This window comes from Choristoneura fumiferana, chromosome 8 (genome assembly GCF_025370935.1).
Source record: "Choristoneura fumiferana chromosome 8, NRCan_CFum_1, whole genome shotgun sequence".
Classification (NCBI taxonomy): domain Eukaryota; kingdom Metazoa; phylum Arthropoda; class Insecta; order Lepidoptera; family Tortricidae; genus Choristoneura; species Choristoneura fumiferana.
This window is the reverse complement of record NC_133479.1, coordinates 17267106-17289730: the sequence shown is the minus strand read 5'-3', so window position 1 is coordinate 17289730 and position 22625 is coordinate 17267106. Positions and strand designations below refer to the sequence as shown.

The following is a 22625-nucleotide window of genomic DNA, read 5'->3' as shown; positions in this document are numbered from 1 at the left end:
TCTCTGCCTGGCCGCCTGAGTCAATTCAGAGCGTTTTTGAGACCTTTTTTTCGTGGTCTCAGCAAAAATTATTAAAGCCGGTTCAGGTGTGCTAATAATCGTAGTTAGCGGTTCAAACTGGAATATTTATTCATCTGAAGCGCAGCAGTATATGTACGCAGTATTATTACATCTGGACACATGCCTCCCCCAAAAATCCCTATCTTAACTGATGAAAAGTGCAGCTGAGGCCAAAGGAGTATTTCACTGGTTCAGTAACATCCTATTCACTCTAGCCTTGAAGAGCCCTAGGTTGTATTTATCGATAAATACAGATTGATTGATGTCTAATTGTTTTAGTACAAGAGATTAACTCAAAAGAACGCGATCAATTCTGGCTGAAAGAAGAACAGGAAGAGAAAAAGAGAGTCGAAGCCGAAAGGAAAAGGAGAGAAGAGGTATGTTTCAAATTAACTAACTAAATAACTTTTTCCCCTCAAAAAGTTGGCTTACGAAAAATATCCTTCACCTTTTGTATGTCATTGATAAAGTGCTGTGACGTTATAAGTTAGTACTATGTGTAAATCAGTTTTATTGACTTTTAGTTTTCGTTTTTAGGAAAAAAAGAAGGCGGAAGAAGATGCCAGAAGGAAAGACGAGCTCGCGGCGCAAAAGAGAGCAAAGGCGGAACAGCAAAAGTTTGTACTTTATTTATATTATTTTCATTGAAAAATATGGCTACATCGTTAGTTAATATACCTATACCTTCATATCAATGATCTTACATTTGCACTTTATACAAGGTTAGATTAGGTTAATACCAGCATTGTATTGGGTAAATTACGTGTAATCGACGTCCACGACGACTTTTGAGTCAAAAGTGTCACAAAATGATAATTTTAGCAAAATGTTTTTTAATTCTACGAACAAGTACAGTGCACGTCAATACAACCCGAAGCGGAACTGCCAAATACAAACGGAAATGCGCACTAATAAGCGTTATTACACGGCCATAATTGATTTACAATAACACAATAATGATGTGCAATAGACTTATGTTGGTTTATTTCCGGCAGGGCGCCTAGCCCGGAGCCCCTCAGCCCTACCGGCGTGTCGGCGAGCGAGGCGGTGCGCCGCCAACGCTCGGCGGAGGCGCGCCAGCTGATCGGAGCCTCCACGGCGGCGGCGCGCGCGCTGTTCCAGCAAAATCTGGCGCAGGGACAGATCGCCAGCCCCAAGTAAGTCCAACACAGTGTTGCCAGACTTTTTTTTGGCAAAGGTGGATTTTGAATTTGAGTGAAAAAAGCGGAATTCTTTCATCGAAAATGGGACATAGTAGAAAATTTATAAAATTATTACTAATTCTGACGATTGCCTTAAGTTACAAGCCGATATAATTCGCTTTTTGATTTTTGCAACGCTAATCAGCTATTTCTAAACCCTGATAATGTTTCGTTATCACTTACTCCCGTAAAATTAATCATATAATTCATGATTATACATTAAACGGTGCAAAATTAAATAGGGTTGAGAAAGTTCGGGATCTGGGAGTGGTTATAGATAGCAAACTTACTTTTAATGTCCACATTGATGGTATTGTCCAAAGGGCCTACAGACAGCTTGGTTTATCCTACGGGTCTGTAGGCCTTTTCGGCAAGAGATTACCTATAAAATTTTATACTTTAGCCTAGTTCGGTCAATTTTGGACTTTGGATGTATAATCTGGAGTCCTTTCTTTAAATGTCACATTAGTAGAATTGAACGAGTTCAAAGAAAATTCCTAAATGCTCTGGACTACAGAATGGGCAGGGGTTACAATTCGTACCTCAATGCTTTAGCTCACCATAATTTGTTGTCCTTAGAAAAGCGGCGCACTCAATTCGATTTGATGTTCCTCTTTAAAATAATTCATAGTTATGTGGACTCCCCTCACTGCTTGGTAATATTTCATTCAAAGTTCCTCGATGCAATGCACGACATGAAAAATTGTTCTCAATTCCGTTCTCCCGCACTAAATATTGTACTAACTCTTACTTCAACCGTTGTCTCAGTTATTATAACAAAGATTTGTCTCACATTGATATTCTTGCCCAAAGAAACTGTATAACTTCAAGAACCGTGTTATTGCCATCTAAATGTTAAGTAATCGCACGTAGTTCCAATTTTCCAATTTTCTTGTTTAACTCCATAAGAATGGTTAACTGTTTTTGTTTTTCAGTATATAAGGATTATTATCGTACCTGTTTTACTTCAATTGCAATTGCCATTTTATCGCATCTACCATTCCTGTTTACCGATGTATGCTTTATTACTGTTATGGCACTCCAGGTCTATACCTTATCATGTCTTAAATGCAATGTTTAAATATGTGACTGTTGTTGCCTTAATAAATAAAAAAAAAATTAAAAAAATAAAAAAAACGTATATAAGAGTAATCTGTAGTTTTTAAATACTGATATTTTTATTTCACTTTAAATTATATTTACATGACAATGACAATAGATAGCGAAATAGGCATAGAAAAATATTTTCAATGAAAATACGTTACTTTATTTATACAATAACTGTGTGAATGATTGATACCTGTAAAGCAGGAATGAGCCTGTCTCGCGCGGGACATTTAATTTTTGATTTCAAAATCGGGATGTCTGGCAACACTGGCCGACTCCATCATCATCTCCAATCTTATCCGGAGACGTCCACTGTTAAACAAAGTAACAAGAAGTCAACTAAAAAAAAAAAAGGAAAAAAAGCTTGTGTTAAAAATGTTTTTTCACTGCTCGCTCATGCTCGTAAAGTTAGTGTTTATGCTGGATCTAGGCGACATAAAATTACTTTTTATGCTCTAGTGCATAAAGTAAAATCTTCATGTATGACCCAGCTAATCAGGTGTCAAAAGCCACAAACAAAAAAGTGTATATATTTTTTATGAATTTTTATTCTATGTAAAAATAAAAATCAATCAAATCAATAATTTTATAATTATGTAGCAAGCAATGCATGAAAAATAAAAGGTACTTATTAGTAAGTGACTAATTGTTTCCACTGTTGCTATTTCATTTTCTCGCTATCGAAGTGAAAAGCAGAGTGTAAAAGTCGAGCATTAAACCCATTTTCCCCTCGACGTGTCTATCCACCCTCGCCGTACCGGCTCGGGTGGCTGTATGAACGCCTCGGGTAAAATGGCTCCTTTTATGCTGTTGTACAATCTACTATTTTTTTTAACAAATATTTTTTTATGATGGTGTTGCAAAACAATTGCAACCTGTAAAGGGAGTCACAGCAGCATTAAAAAGATTGGGAACCCCTGGCTGGTCTTTTATCAACAATGAACACAATTTTTTCAACATTTTTTTTATATTTTGCCGCAGATCAAACTCAATACCAGAGAAGCCAGTCCGCAGTTCAGTGATAGCGCAGCGGATCAACACGTTCACGCAACAGCCGACCTCGCTCCCCCCTCTCTCCCCCTCCAACCGATCCCCCAAAAAGATTACCCTCCCCGAAGAACCCCAGGAACCAAAAACAAGCCCGTTGAAGAACATAGACAAAATCAAAATGAGCTTAGAAAGCCCATCGCAGATCCAATACGAACCGATCATAGATCCCACAGTGGATTTAAGTCCTAGTACAGAAAACGATCCTACATCCTTCAGTGCCATTAACTACTCAGAAATTAAAGAAAACGAGGTCTACCGAGACATAGCGGTTGACTCTCTCAAGCAGAGCGAGCCGATGATCAAACAGAACATTCTAGAGAATGACATGTTTGATGCTTCTTATTCTAGTTCGAATGAGAATGACGACGACGATAGTGACAACAAGTTTAGCACGATCAAGCGATCGCCGTATAGCAAGAACAATATTGCCGAGGAGAATGGGAAGGCTGAGTTGAGTAGACAGAACACTGTTATAGAGAATGTTAACTACAAGAAGGAGCCTAACGGTACTAATACCAGTGATGGTAAGTTTTTATTAATACTTTATCGTTGTTGAATCAGGCGTTACATTGCGGAGGTCCATATCAATGAACTAAAACAATTACATTGCTCACCCGCGACCTTATGATAGCTACGCTTATGCAAGATATGCGTGTTCAGCAGTTCCTCCACCTCCACTGTAAGAACACAAATAAATCACACAAACCCATCTACCACCACCCCACCACACTACACTGACGCGTTTCGAAGTCAACCAGAGCTCATTTTCAGAGCAACATAACCGTACACTATGCTACTAGACTAAGGCCCAAAACACACGTTGAAACGCAACTGCAACGAAACTGCAACTTCTAGTTTCAAACCGGTTTCAAAATGGTTGCGTCATGTGCGGTCTCTCATAAGGAGTCATGGCATAAACTCAAATGAAACTCAAAGTAACAGGAAGCTGCAGTTCGTTGCAGTTGCGTTTGACCGTGTGTGCTGGGCCTAACTAACCACAACAAACGTTTTAATTTGTCACTGTAACTCCCTAAGTACCCATATCGAAAATACATGAATAGGGGTACATACATGAATTTCTCCTATGCACCTCGTCACTTAAGCAGGGACACTACGACACTAGCGACATCTATGCTGTAGCCCTCATCGAGAAACTTTCAGCATTCCATTCAAGACAAGAGATGTCGTTATTAAGCAATCAAATTAAGATTGGTTTTTTGAGTCTTTTTGTATTTTTGTATTTTCGTGTCTGTATCCTTGTCCAGTGCTGGTGTAGCGGTATAGCACGTGGCACGGAATGCCGAGGACCTGGGTTAGATTCCCAGCACTGGTCTACTTTTCTGGTTTTACTGTGCATCTAAGTTTCAGTTTGTATTTTCGATATGGGGTTTACGGGATGACCGTAAAAGTAACAAAACTTGTAGTTGGAATAAAAAAATACAAAAAGACTCCAAAAACCAATCTTTTTATTTTCCCTAAGTATCCACTTTTTTCTCAAACAAAACTACCCACAACATATTAATTTTTAATCGTCATATAAAACTACCTTGAATTTTTATTGATTTACTGAGGCGTGTTTTACATTTTTGTTGCATAGAGGTAGCTATAGTAGGGCTCGGGTGAGCAAAGTACTTGTTTATAGCTTATTCATCAATACTGTTAAGCCCGGTTTCCACTGCGACTGGAGCCGACTCCTTAATGACTTAGTTCAAGAGCGTTTATACCTGCTGAGCTGGCAACGTTGCATTTTTGTTAGTTTTCGTCGATTATTCCATAAGAATTTAATGAAAATTAAAAATGTGGTCTGATTGAACTTTTTTTAATATATAAGTTAATCGACAAAAACTAACAAAAATGGAACGTTGCCAGCTCAGCAGGTATAAACGCTCTTAACATACAACGCTCGGCTGCATGAAAGTACTTACGCCGGACCTCTATGTAGTTGGTCGATGTAAGTTAAACTAGGTCATTAACACTTTCGGCCCCAGTGACACCACAACGTCTGTGACTTTTTAGTTCTTACTCCTATGCCAGTGACACGTATTTGTGACTGCTGTGGAATATGCGCTATGCCTAGCGTAAGAGCTTAGTGGATCGAATTCGGCTCCGGTAACGTTCCGCTAAGCCCTTACGCTATGCCAGCCTTTAGGAGGTACGAATTATTTTGACACGACATGCTACGTGTCACTGGCATAGGATTAAGAACTATAAAGTCACGGACGTGTCACTGGCACCGGAATGTATTACGTCTGTGACACGTATACGTGTCACCGGTATAGAGGTGACTGCTGTGGGATATGCGTAAGCATAGCGTAAGAGCTTAGTGGATCGTTGCGTGTTAATAATAATAATAATTTCGCTTGCTTTTCTTTAAATAATCCTACTATCCATACTAATATTATAAATGCGAGTGTTTGTCCGTCTTTCACGTCGAAACGGAGCGACGGATCGACGTGATTTTTGGCATAGGGATAGTTTAAGGGCCCGAGAGTGACTTAGGCTACTTTTTATCCCGGAAAAATGCACAGTTAACGAGGTAACAGCGCGCGCTAACCGAATTCCACGCGGGCGAAGCGTTGCGAAAGTTTGTAAGTCTGTTTGTCGGTTGTCTAACAACTGGTAGCATGGTGTACGGTTGTGTCACTCTGAAGATGAGCTCTGGTTGAGTTCGAAACGCGTCAGTGTAGTGTGGTGGTGGTGATGGATGGGTTTGTGTGATTTGTGTGTGTTCTTACAGTGTGGAGGTGGAGGAACTGCATGAACACGCATATTTTGCATAAGCTTAGCTATCATAAGGTCGCGGGTGAGCAAGGAAATTATTTTAGTTCATTTATTTGTTTGTTACTTCATCAGGTCTAAATAAACCACTGAACCGATTTAGATGGAATTCGTATACACATAGTTTAAGTCCCAGAGAAGGACATGGGATAGTTTTTATTCCGGAATTATCATATTTCCTGCGGGATAGCGATAGCCGAATTCCGCGCAGACGTAGTCGCGGGTAACGACTAGTGCTCGATATTTATTAATACGTCCACAGACGTGTCGCCAGAGGGTATGGATGAGGGCACGATATACGAAGACTTGGACGACGACCCGGGACTTACTGCACGAGCGTTGTACGATTACCAAGCAGGTCAGTGTTGCTTAAAAGTACTATATTTTATCGCAGAGATGGCGAACCTTTATTGGTAAACGCAAATATCGTTTCGCGTTTCGAGTGGCTATATACGAAGTGCAAACTTCGAACTTAGTGAGCGAGTATGTTTGTTACTCCTTCACACTGAAACGGCTGGACGGATTTGGATGAAATTTGGTATGTAGATAGCTGCACATCTGGAATAAAACATAGGCTACTTTTTATTTCGATATTCCCACGGGATAGGGATAAAATCTCGAAATAACAACCGTTGGGCTTGGTCATGAAATTTGACGTGATTGTTTTTCGTTACATTAAAAACAATCAAAACCACGATTTAATCTTCGGGCACTCCCACGGGAATTTAAAATATTCCCTAAATTTCAATTCAGCTGCTGGATCTAATGATTTACGTGTGCAAATCCGCGGGTAAACACTAGTATTATATAATACGAGTGAGGAATGGTGCGATACGAACTTTGATTTTCGAATTTTGTAGTAGCCCCCAGGTTCATCGTCCGACGGCTAAGAGGCGTCAGCCGCTCGTCGCCTGTGAACCGGGGTCACATTAAGCTATTTATGTAATTAAAAAAAAAGGTGTACCTTAAATTTATGTTCCACAGCGGACGAGTCAGAGATAACGTTCGACCCCGGCGACATAATAACTCACATCGAGCAGATCGACGCGGGCTGGTGGCAGGGCGTGGGGCCGCGGGGCTCCTTCGGCCTGTTCCCTGCCAACTACGTCGAACTGCTGCCTTGCCACCCGGACCATCCGCGCTAGACACCGGTAACAAACGGTTGTTAAACATAAGCAATCTGCGAGCTTATTGGACGCTGCACGGAATGTATGGAAAGACAACGGTGAAATTGCGTTTGCGTATTTAAGAATAATACCGATTTTATTTTATCGAGTACTTTTATGCATTCATATTTTTTTAAAATATTTCGTGTGATATCTTTTGCACTCTGCCAAGCGTGACCACCTGCTCTTACAGAGTTTTCACACTATCCGATCCGATATCGGTGCAACTAATGCGAAACGTATCGGATTCATAAATTTCACTTATAACAGCGTGAAACACCGATATCGGATCGGATAATGTAAAAATGCTTTGCTAGCGCTGGGTAACACTCACCCATAATTTATGTTGCAACTCAGTAAAGAAATTCCGCTTGTGAAAATGAAAATTTGACGCGTTATTTGTATCTAAATGAAGGCATTTTCCTTACCGGGTTTATGCGTCGAGATACTGTGTCTGCTTAAACGTTCGCTCGAAAGGTCATCAGCATTAAACAGCGAACACCGGTGTATATTTAATGTAAATTCGAACATTGAGGAACTCCAAATAGAAGTTCCTTCTAAAGAACTATGCCGTCAGGGCTGGGTGGGATAGTTAATAACGTGGCGTGGTTCGATTATAATTCGTAATTTAACCCTTAATAAGGGAGATAGGATATTTTACTTCCTAATTTATATTCTTAGTGGATCTACTTCCACAGAAAAAAGTGAAATGTTTAAAAGTTAAAGTGGAGGTCCAAGATGAGAAAAAGTGGTTAAAATATCCGTTCTTCCTTGTTAAGGGTTGACCTTAATTCAATGAATTAAGTATGAGAGAAGGCTTGTGCCCATCAAGTAGGACATTTTATGGGCTGGATTAAGTTAAATTTAAGTATATACACTGTTTTTAGTAATATTTTCCATGCCCGTTTTTATTTTTTAACCCAATTTAACGTACTTTTTTTTTTAATGTGCAAAGAAAATAATTGTTCAAATAATACAATCAATAATGAATTTTGTAAAATCCGCTTCTATTATCTATCAAACATAAAGACGTTATTTATTTAGTTTATTATTATTTTACATATAAATCGCGAAATTGATGACATATTCTTCCAAGATAACATTGATATTTACATTGATAGTATAACTGACTCTGACTGCTCGAAATGTGATCTCAGTTTAGTTATATTGAGATGTCAAGCCGATTTATAAGTATAACATACCTAAAATATGGCGAAGACAGTGTAAATGGACTTTGAAATTAAAAATTTAGATACATATTGTTGGCTGAGAAAAGAAATGTTATGTTGCTGAATTACTTCAGTTCGGTAACGGGGCCCAATTTTAATCAAACCGAACAATCGCCATAATAATCATTATAATCATGTATTTGAGAATAATACAGAAGTAATAATAACAATCTTACTGCTATAAGTTGACTGAAATTTTTAATGTTTTTGGTTAAATACGTGTTAGTTAGTGGTATAGAATTTGTTAATTTATTAAGATATTTATTTAACGATTTTGCTAAACTAAGTCATAAAATATATATTGTATTAATCGGCATAACCTTTTTATTTTCGATAATTTTAGTACGTACCAGTTACAATTTTATGCATAAAAATATTGAATGTAACAATAGGGAATATGCAAGCATTTTTTTTTAATTTGTTTAACCTCCTGAGTCCTGACTTTTTTAACAAACTTAGTGTTTGACAAAACGAGTTGTGGATGTTTTTTTTTAAATGAAATGTGAATTATATTGTATTTCAATCCAATTTATGAAAAGTGTAAACAAAGACGTCATTTATCCGAACACAGACATTCAATGATGATTAATCTGTTCAGTAAATCAATTGATTTGAATAGATCAAAGTATTTTTGTCTATTTTATTATTTACAATACTTGATTTCATTCCAAAGACTGTTTATTTTATTATAAAAGCACTAACTATTTTTTAATTTTAAGGAAAGTAAATAAAAATCACTTATTCATACGCGCATTAATCGATTTTTAAAATGTGAAATTTTCCACCATCTCTACGCTAGTCAATGCTACTACAGATTATACACGTTTCAATCAAGAAATAACGTCAGATTTTGACGAAGATTTTTCAAATGAAAAATAAATATTGAAATCAAGTGAATTTTGATGAAAAATGTGATTAGACATCTAGTTAAAAGACACGAATTATAGATAAATGCGTTATTGTTTCAATCCGCGTTGTTGTGCGTGTTTGTTTATGTATCTATCTATATAATTATATTTATCCGTTGCTTAGTACCCATAACACAAGCTTTTGCTAAACTTACTTTGGGACTAGGTCAATTGGTGTGAATTGTCCCGTGATATTTATTTATTTATTTTATTTAATCCAGTCAGTGTTTATACAAGAATTTTGATGAAATCGGTTTGTTTACACTTTTAATAAATGAGATAGGCATAATGTATAGACAAAACAGGTCCGACATGTCATATAAGAGGACAACTTTAAAACAGCTATTGATGATATGAACCGATATTGATGGTTTTTATTACGTCATTCAATTTATTTTCCACTTTTCTATCACATTAAATTATTTCGGAGAAAATAATTTGTCCTTCATGCATATTCCTTACTAATATTTTTATGATTAGACGACTATTCATACGAAGAAAATAAGTGTTGCTTACAATTTCCAGGCATAATTTTCTAATCTATCTATGAGGTGTTTTGAGACTTGTATTGGAAAATCAGTGCATATTATATCTACCGCATACGCGGCCATAATGGTTGTATTTTAACTTTATTTCGACTGTTTTTAGAATTAATATTTAGAATATTTTATTAATTATTAGACCCTATGTTTATATCTTTAATTATTATCAGACATCCAGGAATATTTTATTTATGGGTTGACATTTTTTCTCATCTTGTCACAAAGAAACTACACAATTTTTCAGTCTTTGTAAATACACAAAAACATAGAATTTTGCCTTTAGTATATCGGAGTAGCCTCAGAATCGTGTCTTAACGTAGTGCCAAATACTCTGCAAATATCCATTATTTGTTTGTACACAATTCCAAATAACGCATGGATGGAGTTAGAGAAATTTATTTTTGTAAATCTAGTACGCATATCTGAATTGATTTAATATAATATATACCTCTCTTTCTCATAATTATAGATTACAAAATTACAATTACACAAATCGATAAATAAAATCTTAATCAACTTATCTTCGGTCAAAATACCAGATATATAGCAACATACTCCGTACAATATTAGTTATGAAATTACCTTGTACTTTCGTACTCTTCTGGTAAATTAATAGTGCCAAAAGCAGCTTCACCTTAATCTGATAGATAACTGATATTAATTTTACATCTTAATCGAGATGCCGAAGAGATGGTAACGCCGAAGATTAAGAACAGTAGACAAAACTAATTTGTTCTTATTGCCCAATTATTGGACACGATAATAAATTGCTGTAATTTGGTGTTACAAGAGCGATTAAGCTTACGATTGAGTTTCTATCTCATCTCACAATAGGTCACAATATAGCACGAAAATATGAGATTATTTTTCTAACATTTATGAATAGAACTAGACATTGTACAGCATTTAATATATCCTGATACAACCACGAAAGCACTGCCACATTTGTATTATTTTCTCTAAAACTAAGAATCATAATACACGTTTTACTAGCTATTTAGTTTTAGGGTTAATTTGAAGCGGTCGTTGCACATCGGAAAGTTCTTATACACATCTATTTCCGATGTGTTACGTGATCTTTGAATTAGCTGTTCTTTTTTTACATTTAGTCACTTAGTATTATTTTAGTATTCAATCTGAATATGCCCCAATTACGTTAAAACCCGAAGACTAAGCTTTGCCTTTATAATCCTTCTATACAAATAGTTGTAAGTGAGATGTATTTTTCGTATTAAGTTGGTAGCGTGTATGTTCTCCGTATAATTGTACGGTCGCCTCAGATATTACTGAGTGGCCAATGTGGTCAAAAATTAAAGTATTTGAGTTCATTTTTCGATATTTTTGACCACCTTGGCCGCTCTGAAATATCTGATGGCGAATGTACCTAATATGTATTGCAATATTATTTTATGTGTATGGTGCTCCATTGTATGTAACATAGGTTTACATTTGTATCCTACGATTTTCGGAATAAACAAGTCCTACAGTTTGATGTTTTTTTTTATTTAAACGTTCTTGTACATTCAAACTTATAAAAATACAAAAGGCTTAAAATAAGGTACCTGTTACAATACTACGGTGACTGACTGACTGATACGTGATTTAAATGTTTTCATTTTATAGTTTAATTACCGAAGGACAAAACCAATTAACACTTCCAAGTTCATGCAAGCTATAAAAATATAATTTTAGATAATTTGCGCAAATAAACAAAGCCAAAATCAACATTTAAGTATAGTCCTAAACAGTTAATCTACAAGAGAAAAAACCTTTATAACAAACTAAAAATATTGTTTGTCGGTGGGGAGCTTGAATGTTTTGGCCAATCTAGTATATAGATGATGTAGTAGGTAGGTATGTTAGTAACAACGGAAAAAGGTGCTGTTTCCAATATAACTATACCTAGACAGGAATAGAGACAAAAAATGTAGGAAATGGCATCATGTTGCATGCGCCACAGTGTAGTTTCAAGACACATAAAGCAAGCGTACATTGGGTTTCGCATGATTCCGTAAATCTACACTCAAACAAAAACAGTCAGGCAGTTGTCTCACCGCCGGCGAAGAAACGATTGGCTATCGACTTTTTTTCGCTCAAGAAACGAACAAAAGATATAAGATCCTGTGTGAGTAAAAGAGATATATTAATAGTTGATCGCTGGGTATTTACACTGCCGGCGAGAACTCGCTCTTACATGTTTCGTCGCAGCGATTATAGCTATAAAACTAGCTCAGCGATACTCGCTCCGCTCAGCGATGTTAGCATGGCGGCCGAACCGCACGAGCGAGTGTAGCGAGTAATCGCCCGTCGCACTCGAACACTCGCTTACAGCCGAACGACACTCGTTTCTAGTTACTCGCTTCTCGCTCATCGTCGGCGGTGGCACAAGTGCCATAATATTAGACAGCTAAATAACTAAATAGCAATGAAACAGTCTTAACAAAATACAAACAAGATTTCATATATCTAATAACAGTGTGAGCGATGCTTCTAACGCTCAAACGGTGTCTGTGCGTGATTGCAGAATGTCTCCGAAGATACCGTTCCTTGGCATCGGTATTCTGTTCACAACGTCTGGATTAACCTGGAAACATTGGAGGAAGTTAAAGCTGGGTTTCCACCTGAGATTTGCGAAGAATGTGTTTATCATGAACCAATAGAAACCCTTAATTTAGCTATTATTGTAATACAAAACATGGGAACGAAACATGGTAATTTTTGACCTATCGCCTCTCAAACAGAGGGTCGTGGGTTCAAACCCCGGCTCGCACCTCTGAGTTTTTCGAAATTCATGTGCGGAATTACATTTGAAATTTACCACGAGCTTTGCGGTGAAGGAAAACATCGTGAGGAAACCTGCACAAACCTGCGAAGCAATTCAATGGTGCGTGTGAAGTTCCCAATCCGCACTGGGCCCAGCAGTGGGACGTATATAGGCTGGGATGATGATGATGATGAAAACATGGGAAGGATGTGTGCGAGGCATGTGTTGCGAAGTACTCCACCACCACCACCGCACTCCGCTCGCTTATTTGAAAAGAGCATTCAGTGTGCGAGTCCGACGCGCACTTAGTATGTTTTATTTTTCTTTTTTTCTAATTCAAAAAATAATCTGCCCCTTAAAAAAAGGTACCACAAACCTTAACTCTGACCTCCCGCGGCATGAAATCGTGGAAGAATTCGTAGAACTCGAAGTGTGTTTTGACGACGTTTAGCCGCGCCATCTCCTTCTTCAGCTCATCGACCGCATTTTGCGGGGCGAGGTCGCGGCGCCGCACTAGCTTAGCGAAGCTGTGGATCGTCTGGACTAACTCCTCGGCTCGCACCCGCGCTCGGTAATCATACCTGAAATTACGATTTATTTTAGACATGTACGATTACAGCGGGGCTACTACGAAATTCGAAGTTCGTGTCATTCCGTCCCTGTGACGCTTACACTGTTTAAATACAAGAGTGGGACGGTACGATACGAACTTTGAATTTCGGAGTAGGCCCTCTGGTCTTGTCTAACGGCTGGCTGCTCGCGATCGCATTCCCCATCTCTTTCTACCATCGTCTAACACCGTGTGACAGAAAGAAGTGGTGAAAACGGTTATGATTCCAAGGGTGTTAAGACAATACAAAGGTATTCTTTCGACGCCAGTCGCTGTCATAAACACGTAGATATTAATTTAGTTATTTTTCATCACACTTGCTCGTAAACAGTGTCGTAACATGCGGGCTACCTTGGTTGCAACCCCCAAAATAAAACCCTCGACCTTAATGTGCGTGTCATGAAACCCGTGGTCGGTAAATGAGTCATTGCCCGTACAAATTTTCATGTCATGAAGCCCAAGATCGGTAAATGAGTTTGTTACTGCATGGTGTGCTGCTGCTCCGTGCGCGCGCTGCACACGCACGCCAATCACATGCTGAGCTGGCACTGCCAAGAGCGCAGTCAGCAGTATCAGCAATTTTTGAAAAAATAATCGTTTTTCTTTTACAAATATACAATTTTACTCGCAAATGTGATGAAAAACATTGTATGTCGCACGGGCGGTACTAGAATTACGAACATCGACTCATTAAAGCCCTCAGTCTTCGACTTCGGGCATCTAATAGACTCTCGTTCGCAATTCCTTATTTACCGCCCTTAAGACACAATGTATTATTGTAGTCAAACACATAATACGTTAATTTAGTTATTTTGTAGTTGAGTTAGCCTTAAGCAGTCTGTCGTATGTTTGGCAACATAAAGCGATAGTGGTGACAATTGTTAACCTGAGTACTTGTAATACAGAGACGGCCGACCGAATGTATACCCAGTGGCGTAGCTAGGTAACCTAGGGCCCTGGGGCAAATAAAAAAATGGGGCCCACTGCTATCAAAACTGGTAAGGTTTTTTGAAGTAAAATCATTATATATACAAATACTTTAAAAATGCTAAGCAACTTTATCATCGGCTATAAAGCAGAATTTCGAGGGCCCCCTGAGCTTGAGAGCCCCGGGGCACTGCCCCGCCTAGCCCCTTGGTAGCTACGCCATTGTGTATACCTACATGTATGAGAAAAATGTACCGATGAGAATATAGGTCCATAGTTTTAGTAATGCAGTCACAATCACCACTTCCCAGTGAAACAGTACAATGGCTAATAATAGTGTCAAATTTTAGCGCGCCTACAATTCTACTTTGTAAGATCGAAATTTACTGCGCTAATTAGGTAGATTTGTTCAGGAGGTACTGTAGGTAGGAGCTACTGTAAAACGATTCTGATTGCGAGCACATTAGCATAAGAAAAATATTGGAATAAAATTAAATTTTACAATATATTTTGAGAAAAAGTTTATTCTATTTCAGAATTATTCACCATTTTTGAGAAAAGCTTTATATTAGTCTCGGCTATAGCAATTGCTGGCTTCGTATTAGTTAAACGGACTCGCAAGCTCGTCCGTTTAATACTCATACTCAGCCAGCAATTGCCTACTTCCAGGCCACGACAATAATCTACTATTAATGGGTTGGTATCAAATTGAATGATCTTTTTAAATGATGAAATATAAATAAGGGTAATTGAGATACATAAAATTCATGCAACGTAACCAGCGCCAGCCCTGGAATAGAGCAAAGGGAGCGGTCGCAAGCGCCAGATGGCAAGGTGCGTCATATTCCAGCTTCCAGTGTAAAATCCATACTAATATTATAAATGCAAAAGTGTGTGTTTGTATGTTTCTATGTTTGTATTTGTCCGTCTTTCACGTCGAAACGGAGAGACGGATCGACGTGATTTTTTGGCATACAGATAGTTTATGGGCCAGAGTGACATAGGCTACTTCTTATCCCGGAAAAATGAACAGTTCCCGAGAGAACAGCGCGCGATAACTGAATTCCACACGGGCAAAGCCGCGGGTAAAAGCTAGTAAATAAATAAATATTATGGAACACTTGACACCAATTGACCTAGTCCCAAACTAAGCAAGGCTTGTTATATGTAGCTTGTGCTTGTGCTATGGCAATGGATAAACATACTTATATGGATACGAGTAAATACATATTAAACATCCAAGACCCGAGAACAAACATTCGTATTATACATACAAATGTCTGTCCAGGCCGGGAATCGAACCCAGGACCTCTAGCTGCGTAGTCAGGTTCTCTAACCACTTGGCCATCCGGTCGTCCATAAAATTATGATGCGCCTTTTCAGAGGCGTGGAAGCGGTGTAGACAATCTCGCTCTACCTTGATCTTGATGAGTTTTTATCTGAACTGAGCTTTAAATGTTTGATATTTTGGAAGACTTAAAAATACTTACTTAGGTTCCAACTTCGTTTCCAAAAACTTGTACAGCCTTTTAGTTATCCAAGGAGCTGTGGCAGGCTGATATCTCTTAGGCGGTTTGTACTTCAAATCTTCTACAAACTCTTTAGGCAAGGCTCCAAATGCTAAAGTCGTTTGCCTAGGCTGGTTTTTCAGTTTTTTGGGTTCCGGCTTAGATACGCGTCTGACTGGGAACTTGGATTGCAGTGGCATGAATTTGTTGGCGTTGCTTGTCGGCTTCAGTGAGTTCTTCACTTGTTCTCTCTGAAATAGTTTGCGATGGCACATTATAAAGGGCTTTCATAACACCTATTTATTATATTTTCTATTATTATTAATTACTATTTATATTTTTAATACCGCAATAAATAAAAAATAGTTAAATATAAGCTTGTAGTTTCACCGTTTGGTTACTTTAAAAACAGTTTTATTCATAGATCGAAATTCGTGTATTTTGATTGCACAAAAGCATTAATACCAAAATCTTACACAGTTTTTCTCAAGTAATTTAGCAAGCTTTTATTTAACTTGCCTGTTTCTTGTAGTTGGTATTTTTATTTTGCTTGAATCCAGTTAATTTTGATTCACTTCCAGCGGTTGGATTGATTTGAAATTTGGTTTACCTACATAATGTAATTTGGATGACAATGCAAGTAATCAAAAACAAAAGCTCGCATAAAAATGAAAATTTAAATAAAAAAATATTATACTTACAATTTTCATTTTAATCTCCATATTCTGCTGCGCAATTCTCTGCATTTGCATTAGCAGCAAAGATTTTTTGGTGCCTACAGACTCGTCGAGTTCTTTAGCTGGTTCCGAAAATCTAGACGCGGACATTTCCCCATCAGTTTCCATGTCGGAAACATGCTCAGTAACATCATCTTCTGTGATTTGTCTGGAAATCCTATCGGATAATTCGTAATCGATTTCTTGGTCGGACATTTCATTGTCAAATACAACGCGTTCAGTGAGCTTTTCGGATGATTGATCATTTTGTTCGTTGTCAGAATCCAGTTCGATTTCGGGTACATCGGAAATATTACGATCACTTTCCTGGTCTGATTCCTGATGCGAAATTCCATTGACTGATTCTTGGGACTCATTTCGTTTAGACTGGTCATTTTCCGATTCCCTTTCAGAGTCGAGTTCTACTTCATGTTCAGTTTCTTGTCGTTCTTCGTCTTCAGATTGAAGTTCTTGTTGAGACATTTCAAGCTCTTCGTCTTGCTCAGATTCGACTTCGATTTGTTGGGATTCTTCGTGTTCCAATTCCTCTTCAGATTCTGGTTCTATATCCTGTTGAGATTCTTCATCTTCTTCTTCTGCTTCTACTTCTTGCTCGGAATCCTCCTTTTCTTCTGTCTCATCTTCATCGTGGCTTGACTCTTCTTTATCGTGGTCTGATAATTCTTTAATAGAATGTTCATCTTGATCAGAATCTTCTTTTTCTGAAAGTGCTTCAGATTTCTTATGCTCCGACAATTCAGCCACAGAGGCATCATGCATTGAATCCTGAATGGATGGGTCATAGTCTAATTCTTCTTGCATATCTTGGTCGGTTTCTATTGGTACAGTATCTTTTATGGCAGTGATGTTGTGACGAGATTTTTCAATGTGTTTTGTTTTATCCATTGTTTGTTCGTTTTCATGTTCATATGCTTCTCTAGACATTCCTTGACCGTAAGACGCGTCAATAGATATTTCTGGACCTGAATCAATTGTAGCTTGATTACTATTAACTGATTTTTCATTAGATAATGTTTGGCGAGAAATGTGAGGCTCATTAATATCGTGAAGCGACTTATGGTAAGATACTTGTGGTTTAGAAATTAGTGGATCTGACTCATGATGGGTTGAGATGTCAGGGACTGGGGACTTTGGACCGGGCAACTGATCGCTGGATAAATTACGAGTTGACACACGTCGATCGCGTATGTTATGATCGGCGACATCTTCTACTGTCTTATTCTTGGTTTTGCTAGCTTTTGAGGTATTTATGTCTCCCATTTTGCGTTTAGCTGATTGTTCCATAACTAAAGCTCGCAAAGATTTACGCGGTGTAAAATCTTTGCCGAAAGTCTGTCGTAAGGTTTGACGTGTAGTGCGATGAGAGTCCCATCCAGAACCCTCTGTGCTTGAATTTCTCGACCCCTCGCTGCCAATAGTACTCTCTTGAATAGGAATCAATGTAGGTCTAATATTGATGTCTTCAATAGCACTTTTACTTTTTCTGAAACTAGTGCTCCGGCCTATTGGTTTAAATGACATATCGTCTTTACTTGTATTCTTAAGTACGGTTTCTGGGGAGTTGACTTCCGTTTCGCGCTTTTTTCTATTACGGCCGGTTGTATCGTAAGATGTGTTAGGCGTTTCGTCTACGACATCATTTTCTTCCTCCATTTGTTCTTGTTCTTCGCCCTCATCTTCTTCTGCTGATGATTCTACTGTTTTCTGGCTTTTGTTTGGTATTTCCTTGACCGGCGTTGCACGGTTTGATATTTTATCTATATTACTATCGTTTTCATCATTCTCTTCCTTGTTATCATTTTCACAAGTTTTTTCCTCACCAGGTGCATCATTTTCATTGCTTACGCTAGCTTTTTCAGCATCATTATCACTCCATACCATCGGCTCCATCTCTTCATCTTGATTATCATTACTGATCTCTTTACTACGTTCCCCTTCCTTTGTGCCATCTTGGTCAATTTCTTCATCTTCATTATCATTATTAATTTCTTTACTACTCTCCTCCTCTTTTGTGTTATCTTGATTTTCATTGGTAATCTCTTTACTACTTTCTGGTTCATTCGTATCCTCCTCTTGATTATTGCTAATCTCTCCACTACTTTCTGGTTTTTCTATATCCTTGTCCTGATTATCATGACTAATTTCTTTCTCACTTTCTTGCTCTATACTGGGTTCTATTTCTTGTTCACTTTTGTCTTCACTTTCTTTATGCAGCTCGGCCATTTTGTCTTCAATTGAAGGTTCATTCTCAGTAGTTTGTTCATTGATATTAATGTTATTTTCATCTTGTTGTAAGGTTTCACCTTTACAACCACTCTCTTGTTTTGAAGTTTCTATCTCCATTGTGTTATTATTAGGAGTTTCTGATACCACGGTCTTGTTATGATGACCACTTTTGTATATCTTTTTAAACTCTGCATTATTTTCAATTTGCTTATTTTCAGTTGGTTGTGCTTCAATATTTGCATTAGTGAGTGTTCTATCAAAATCATCATCTAGCTTCCTGCTTTTGCTGATTCTTGTTCTATTAAGCGATTTATTTTTCCTGCTCTTATTACTAGTATTAAGTCTGCTTGGTTCTGGTTCTAACGAATCATTGGCTTCTGTGAGTGTCACATCTTGATTCTCAGCCTGAGCTTGTTCTATGTCTTCATCAGCTATAATTCTAGATTCTTCCATAGCGCCAGAACCATTGCCGATCATAGTAGATGACGGTAAAAGGTTCCAGTCATCAATGTCTATATCTGTAGTCACACTAGGCGTCAAGGAAGGCATTCGCCTATTACGAGAAACTAAACTAATTCTTTTTTTATCCTTTTTAAAAGCAAATACTTTATGCTGAACTAAAGAATCATCCTCACTATCTGATAGAACAAAATCAGTAAACATATTTTTTCGTTTTGTTCCCGCTTGACTAAAGAGATTGCGACTTTGTTTAGTAGGTTCAGGTTCTACAGTTTTGTTGATTGTTTTGTTTGTAGAATTAAGTAGGGCAGCAGGAAAAACTGGCCGATTCCTAGTTTGCCCTTTACTAAAAAGGTTTTTTGGTAATTCTTTGATAGTTTGATCTTGATCATCTAAGAGAGTCCTCCCTAGTGATTTTCTTGATCCAGCAATTTCAGCAAACTTTTCTTGAGGTTGCTTATTTTGGTTAAAAAGCCTTCGATGGGGTACTACTATACTGGCGACGGAATCATTGTCACTATTTTCTGGTAATGTTTGAATTGTCTGTTTTTCTCTGAAATAATTAAAAATATGTTTTTAATTTCTTTTATGACACAGCACTGCTATTAGGCGAAAATATCTGCATCTGAAGTGGTCATCAACAAAAACAAAATGTTGTAATTTATAAATACTACTAAAAAACTTTAGAATAACTTACTGAGGTACTTCAAACTCATATTCCTCAAGCAAATCCCCCTGCATCTGGTTGGTATCTAGGGCTTCCAGGACATCCCTAGAGCTACCTTCCAGCCTTTTCCACCAACTTGCACCTGAATTATATAACTTATTTATACACACACTGTCATTAATAATATCAAGTTGGTTATGGATAGCATAGTTTTTAAAGTACACTAACTCTGTTAATTCAAAATAATAGTTAGTGTTTATTAGATTTTCGTTGATTGTATAAGTGATTCTTTAATAGTTAAGAAAAAATAATTCTTACATTGTTTGCTGGTAATATTTCTCCTAAATCAATTTCGACAGTCATTCAATTCAAAATTTAGTAACAAATATGCATTCTGTCAATAAATTCGAAAATTGGATGACTGGAATTGCTGATGATGATGATGATGATAATGTGTTTTTATATACAATAAAGAGTTTTACAATACAATACAATACAATAAGTACAAAAAATTTAAGCAAACAAATAAATATTATTTGAATGATGGCCAGTCCTTTCAGTTTTTAATTTTGTGACACAGCCCTTTCTGTTGTAGACCACTACATAAGGCAGTGCACCAGCACAGCCTTGGTGTTTCTAGATTAGATTTAGATTAGATTAGATACAGTACAGTTACCTATATTAATTATTGACAACCGGATGGCCAACTGGTTAGAGAACCTGACTATGAAGCTTGAGGTCCTGGATTCGATTCCCGGCTGGGGCAGATATTTGTATGAATAATATGAATGTTTGTTCTCGGGTCTTGGATGTTTAATATGTATCTAATTATGTATCTATATAAGTATGTTTATCTGTTCCCTAGTTAAGCTTTGCTTAGTTTGGAACTAGGTCAATTGGTGTCAAGTATATCACTTATTTAATATCTGTCACAGCAGAGCATGCAAAATATGGTGTATCAGATACTAATATTAATGTATGCTTTGCTGCATTAGATATCAGTTAAATTTTTCAAGATTATTAACTTTGACCTTTGACTGGGTACACTTCAACCATCAAGCAATGTATTTGTAAAACCCAGTTAAAAAATCCAGAAAAATATTGAGAGGGTTGTAGATGTCCAGTCGAACTTGTCCAATTATCGATGAAAATAATAATATAGCACAGTGTATACTTACGTCTTGGCATCTCAATATCTGTATCATCAGGCAGCACCGACATCCTCCTCATTGGAGACATAGTAAATTTGTCATCCTTGAGATATTGCTCCACAACAGCAGTCAGCCTGCCAGAGGCATCAGATCTTGCTGGAGAGGCCACACTTAAGGTGCGACGTGTTCTATGTCGACGGGGAGTAATGGGACCATCCTGGGACCTTGATGGTGATGGTATCTTAGATTTGGACTGCGACATTGTTTTTTGTCTGTAAATAAACAAAATATTTTGATAACTGCAAGATTTCGATTTGTTGAAATAATAAGTGTAGCACATATATTTGATACTGATTTTAGCAGTAAGTAATATGTTTATTCCAATGATCTCCAACCCCAGTTCTACTAGAACTTAAGCTTGGGGACTCCAAGTTTCAAACTGTATGGTTGTTAACACTAAGGGGCTGTTTCACCACCCATTGATTAATTTTAACTGACGGATAAATGTGATGCCATCTCTGTCTAATAACAAACAAATTTATCTGTCAATTAAAATTAATCAATGGATGGTGAAACAGCCCTTAAGTTGTATAAATTACACTAAGTAAGTGTGATTGAAGCCAGCCACAGACCTACTGATTCTGCCAAATTCTTTCCTGTTCTGTAAGAACAGAATACAAACTGGATTCATTATCACACACAAGCGGCCAGCCAGAACATTCTGATTTGTGATGCTGTAGATTGCTTGATGACTGGGTATTCTTTCTGACCCAGGTCAGTAGATGTGATGTGAGTGGTAGATTTTGTGTTGCATTCTAGCCTTCCGATTACAATCATTTTCTGTTCTATTCTAGGTAGAACAGAACAGATTTGGTGGGCAGGTATGTGGCGGGGGTCTTAATCATTGATTACTAGAAAAGTTCATCACACTGACACAACTCTTTAGATTTAAAAGGAATATGAGCGACACTAAAGCATAAATGTAAACGTTTATAACTAAGATATAGAAACAAACATCACTTCACTTACTGTGTTAAGAGCAGATGATTAAGAAGATTTAATATGTCTAATTATATTTAAGAATGAAAACTGCATTTCTGGCAAACAAAACGATTTAACATAACCATCGCACAGCGGTGTCGTTATTCAACTACAAATCATAACAGTCACTACACTACTAGGCTTCAAAAGCAAAACGAATTACTATTATCAGCACAAACATTAAATATTTATCACTAAACGTTAGCTATTTTCACAATGTAAAATAGTAAAAACATTTTATTGCCGTTCACAATACCACTTTTTCAAACTTTGTTTGACAGCGTCAATGGAATTGTAACCGTTTAGTCTGTGGTTTGAATAACTGTCACGTCAGTTTCAAGCGCGGCGTAGTGATGTGTTGCAATCGTAAATTTTAAAGTTTGCTCAATAACGGTCGATAATAATTATGGTTGTTAGAATTTATATCACCTTATTTTTCTTCAAAATAAATTGATACTGTTCAGGTTGGATGATGTGACAAAGATGTAACTAA

General features: G+C 37.3%; 2 protein-coding genes across 3 annotated transcripts in view; one reads left to right on the top strand and one right to left on the bottom strand.

Annotated features, from left to right (window-relative positions):
* Abp1 (Actin binding protein 1) overlaps positions 1-11531 on the top strand; it is an 18024-nt gene extending 6493 nt beyond the window's left edge. The window contains exons 4-9 of the mRNA XM_074091476.1: positions 340-437; positions 598-677; positions 1056-1217; positions 3351-3943; positions 6460-6555; positions 7182-11531. Coding sequence (XP_073947577.1) covers positions 340-437; positions 598-677; positions 1056-1217; positions 3351-3943; positions 6460-6555; positions 7182-7342 — 1190 coding nt within the window. The 3' untranslated portion in view covers positions 7343-11531. The remainder of the gene's footprint in view (positions 1-339; positions 438-597; positions 678-1055; positions 1218-3350; positions 3944-6459; positions 6556-7181) is intronic.
* LOC141430663 (uncharacterized) lies at positions 10423-22625 on the bottom strand. 2 transcript variants are annotated; one of them, XM_074091474.1, is made up of 7 exons: positions 22121-22625; positions 21119-21363; positions 19971-20082; positions 16553-19826; positions 15834-16102; positions 13183-13387; positions 10423-12626 (listed from the first exon to the last, which is right to left on the bottom strand). In XM_074091474.1, exons 2-7 carry the CDS (start codon positions 21351-21353, stop codon positions 12540-12542), a joined length of 4182 nt encoding a protein of 1393 aa, XP_073947575.1. In that variant the 5' UTR covers positions 21354-21363; positions 22121-22625; the 3' UTR covers positions 10423-12539. The 2 variants fall into 2 exon arrangements, with proteins under 2 accessions (XP_073947575.1, XP_073947574.1); XM_074091473.1 differs by lacking the exon at positions 22121-22625 and adding an exon at positions 21724-22091.

What these genes read in the sequence shown, in the direction of transcription:
- LOC141430663 (XM_074091473.1), bottom strand. Translation starts at nt 21,782, where the DNA reads ATGAATCCAGTTTGTATTCTGTTCTTACAGAACAGGAAAGAATTTGGC. An exon ending in GAATTTGGCAGAATCAGTAG is followed by an intron (nt 21,364 to 21,723) that starts GTCTGTGGCTGG and finishes GTTTATTTACAG; the next exon opens with ACAAAAAACAATGTCGCAGT. An exon ending in AGATATTGAGATGCCAAGAC is followed by an intron (nt 20,083 to 21,118) that starts GTAAGTATACAC and finishes TATATAATTCAG; the next exon opens with GTGCAAGTTGGTGGAAAAGG.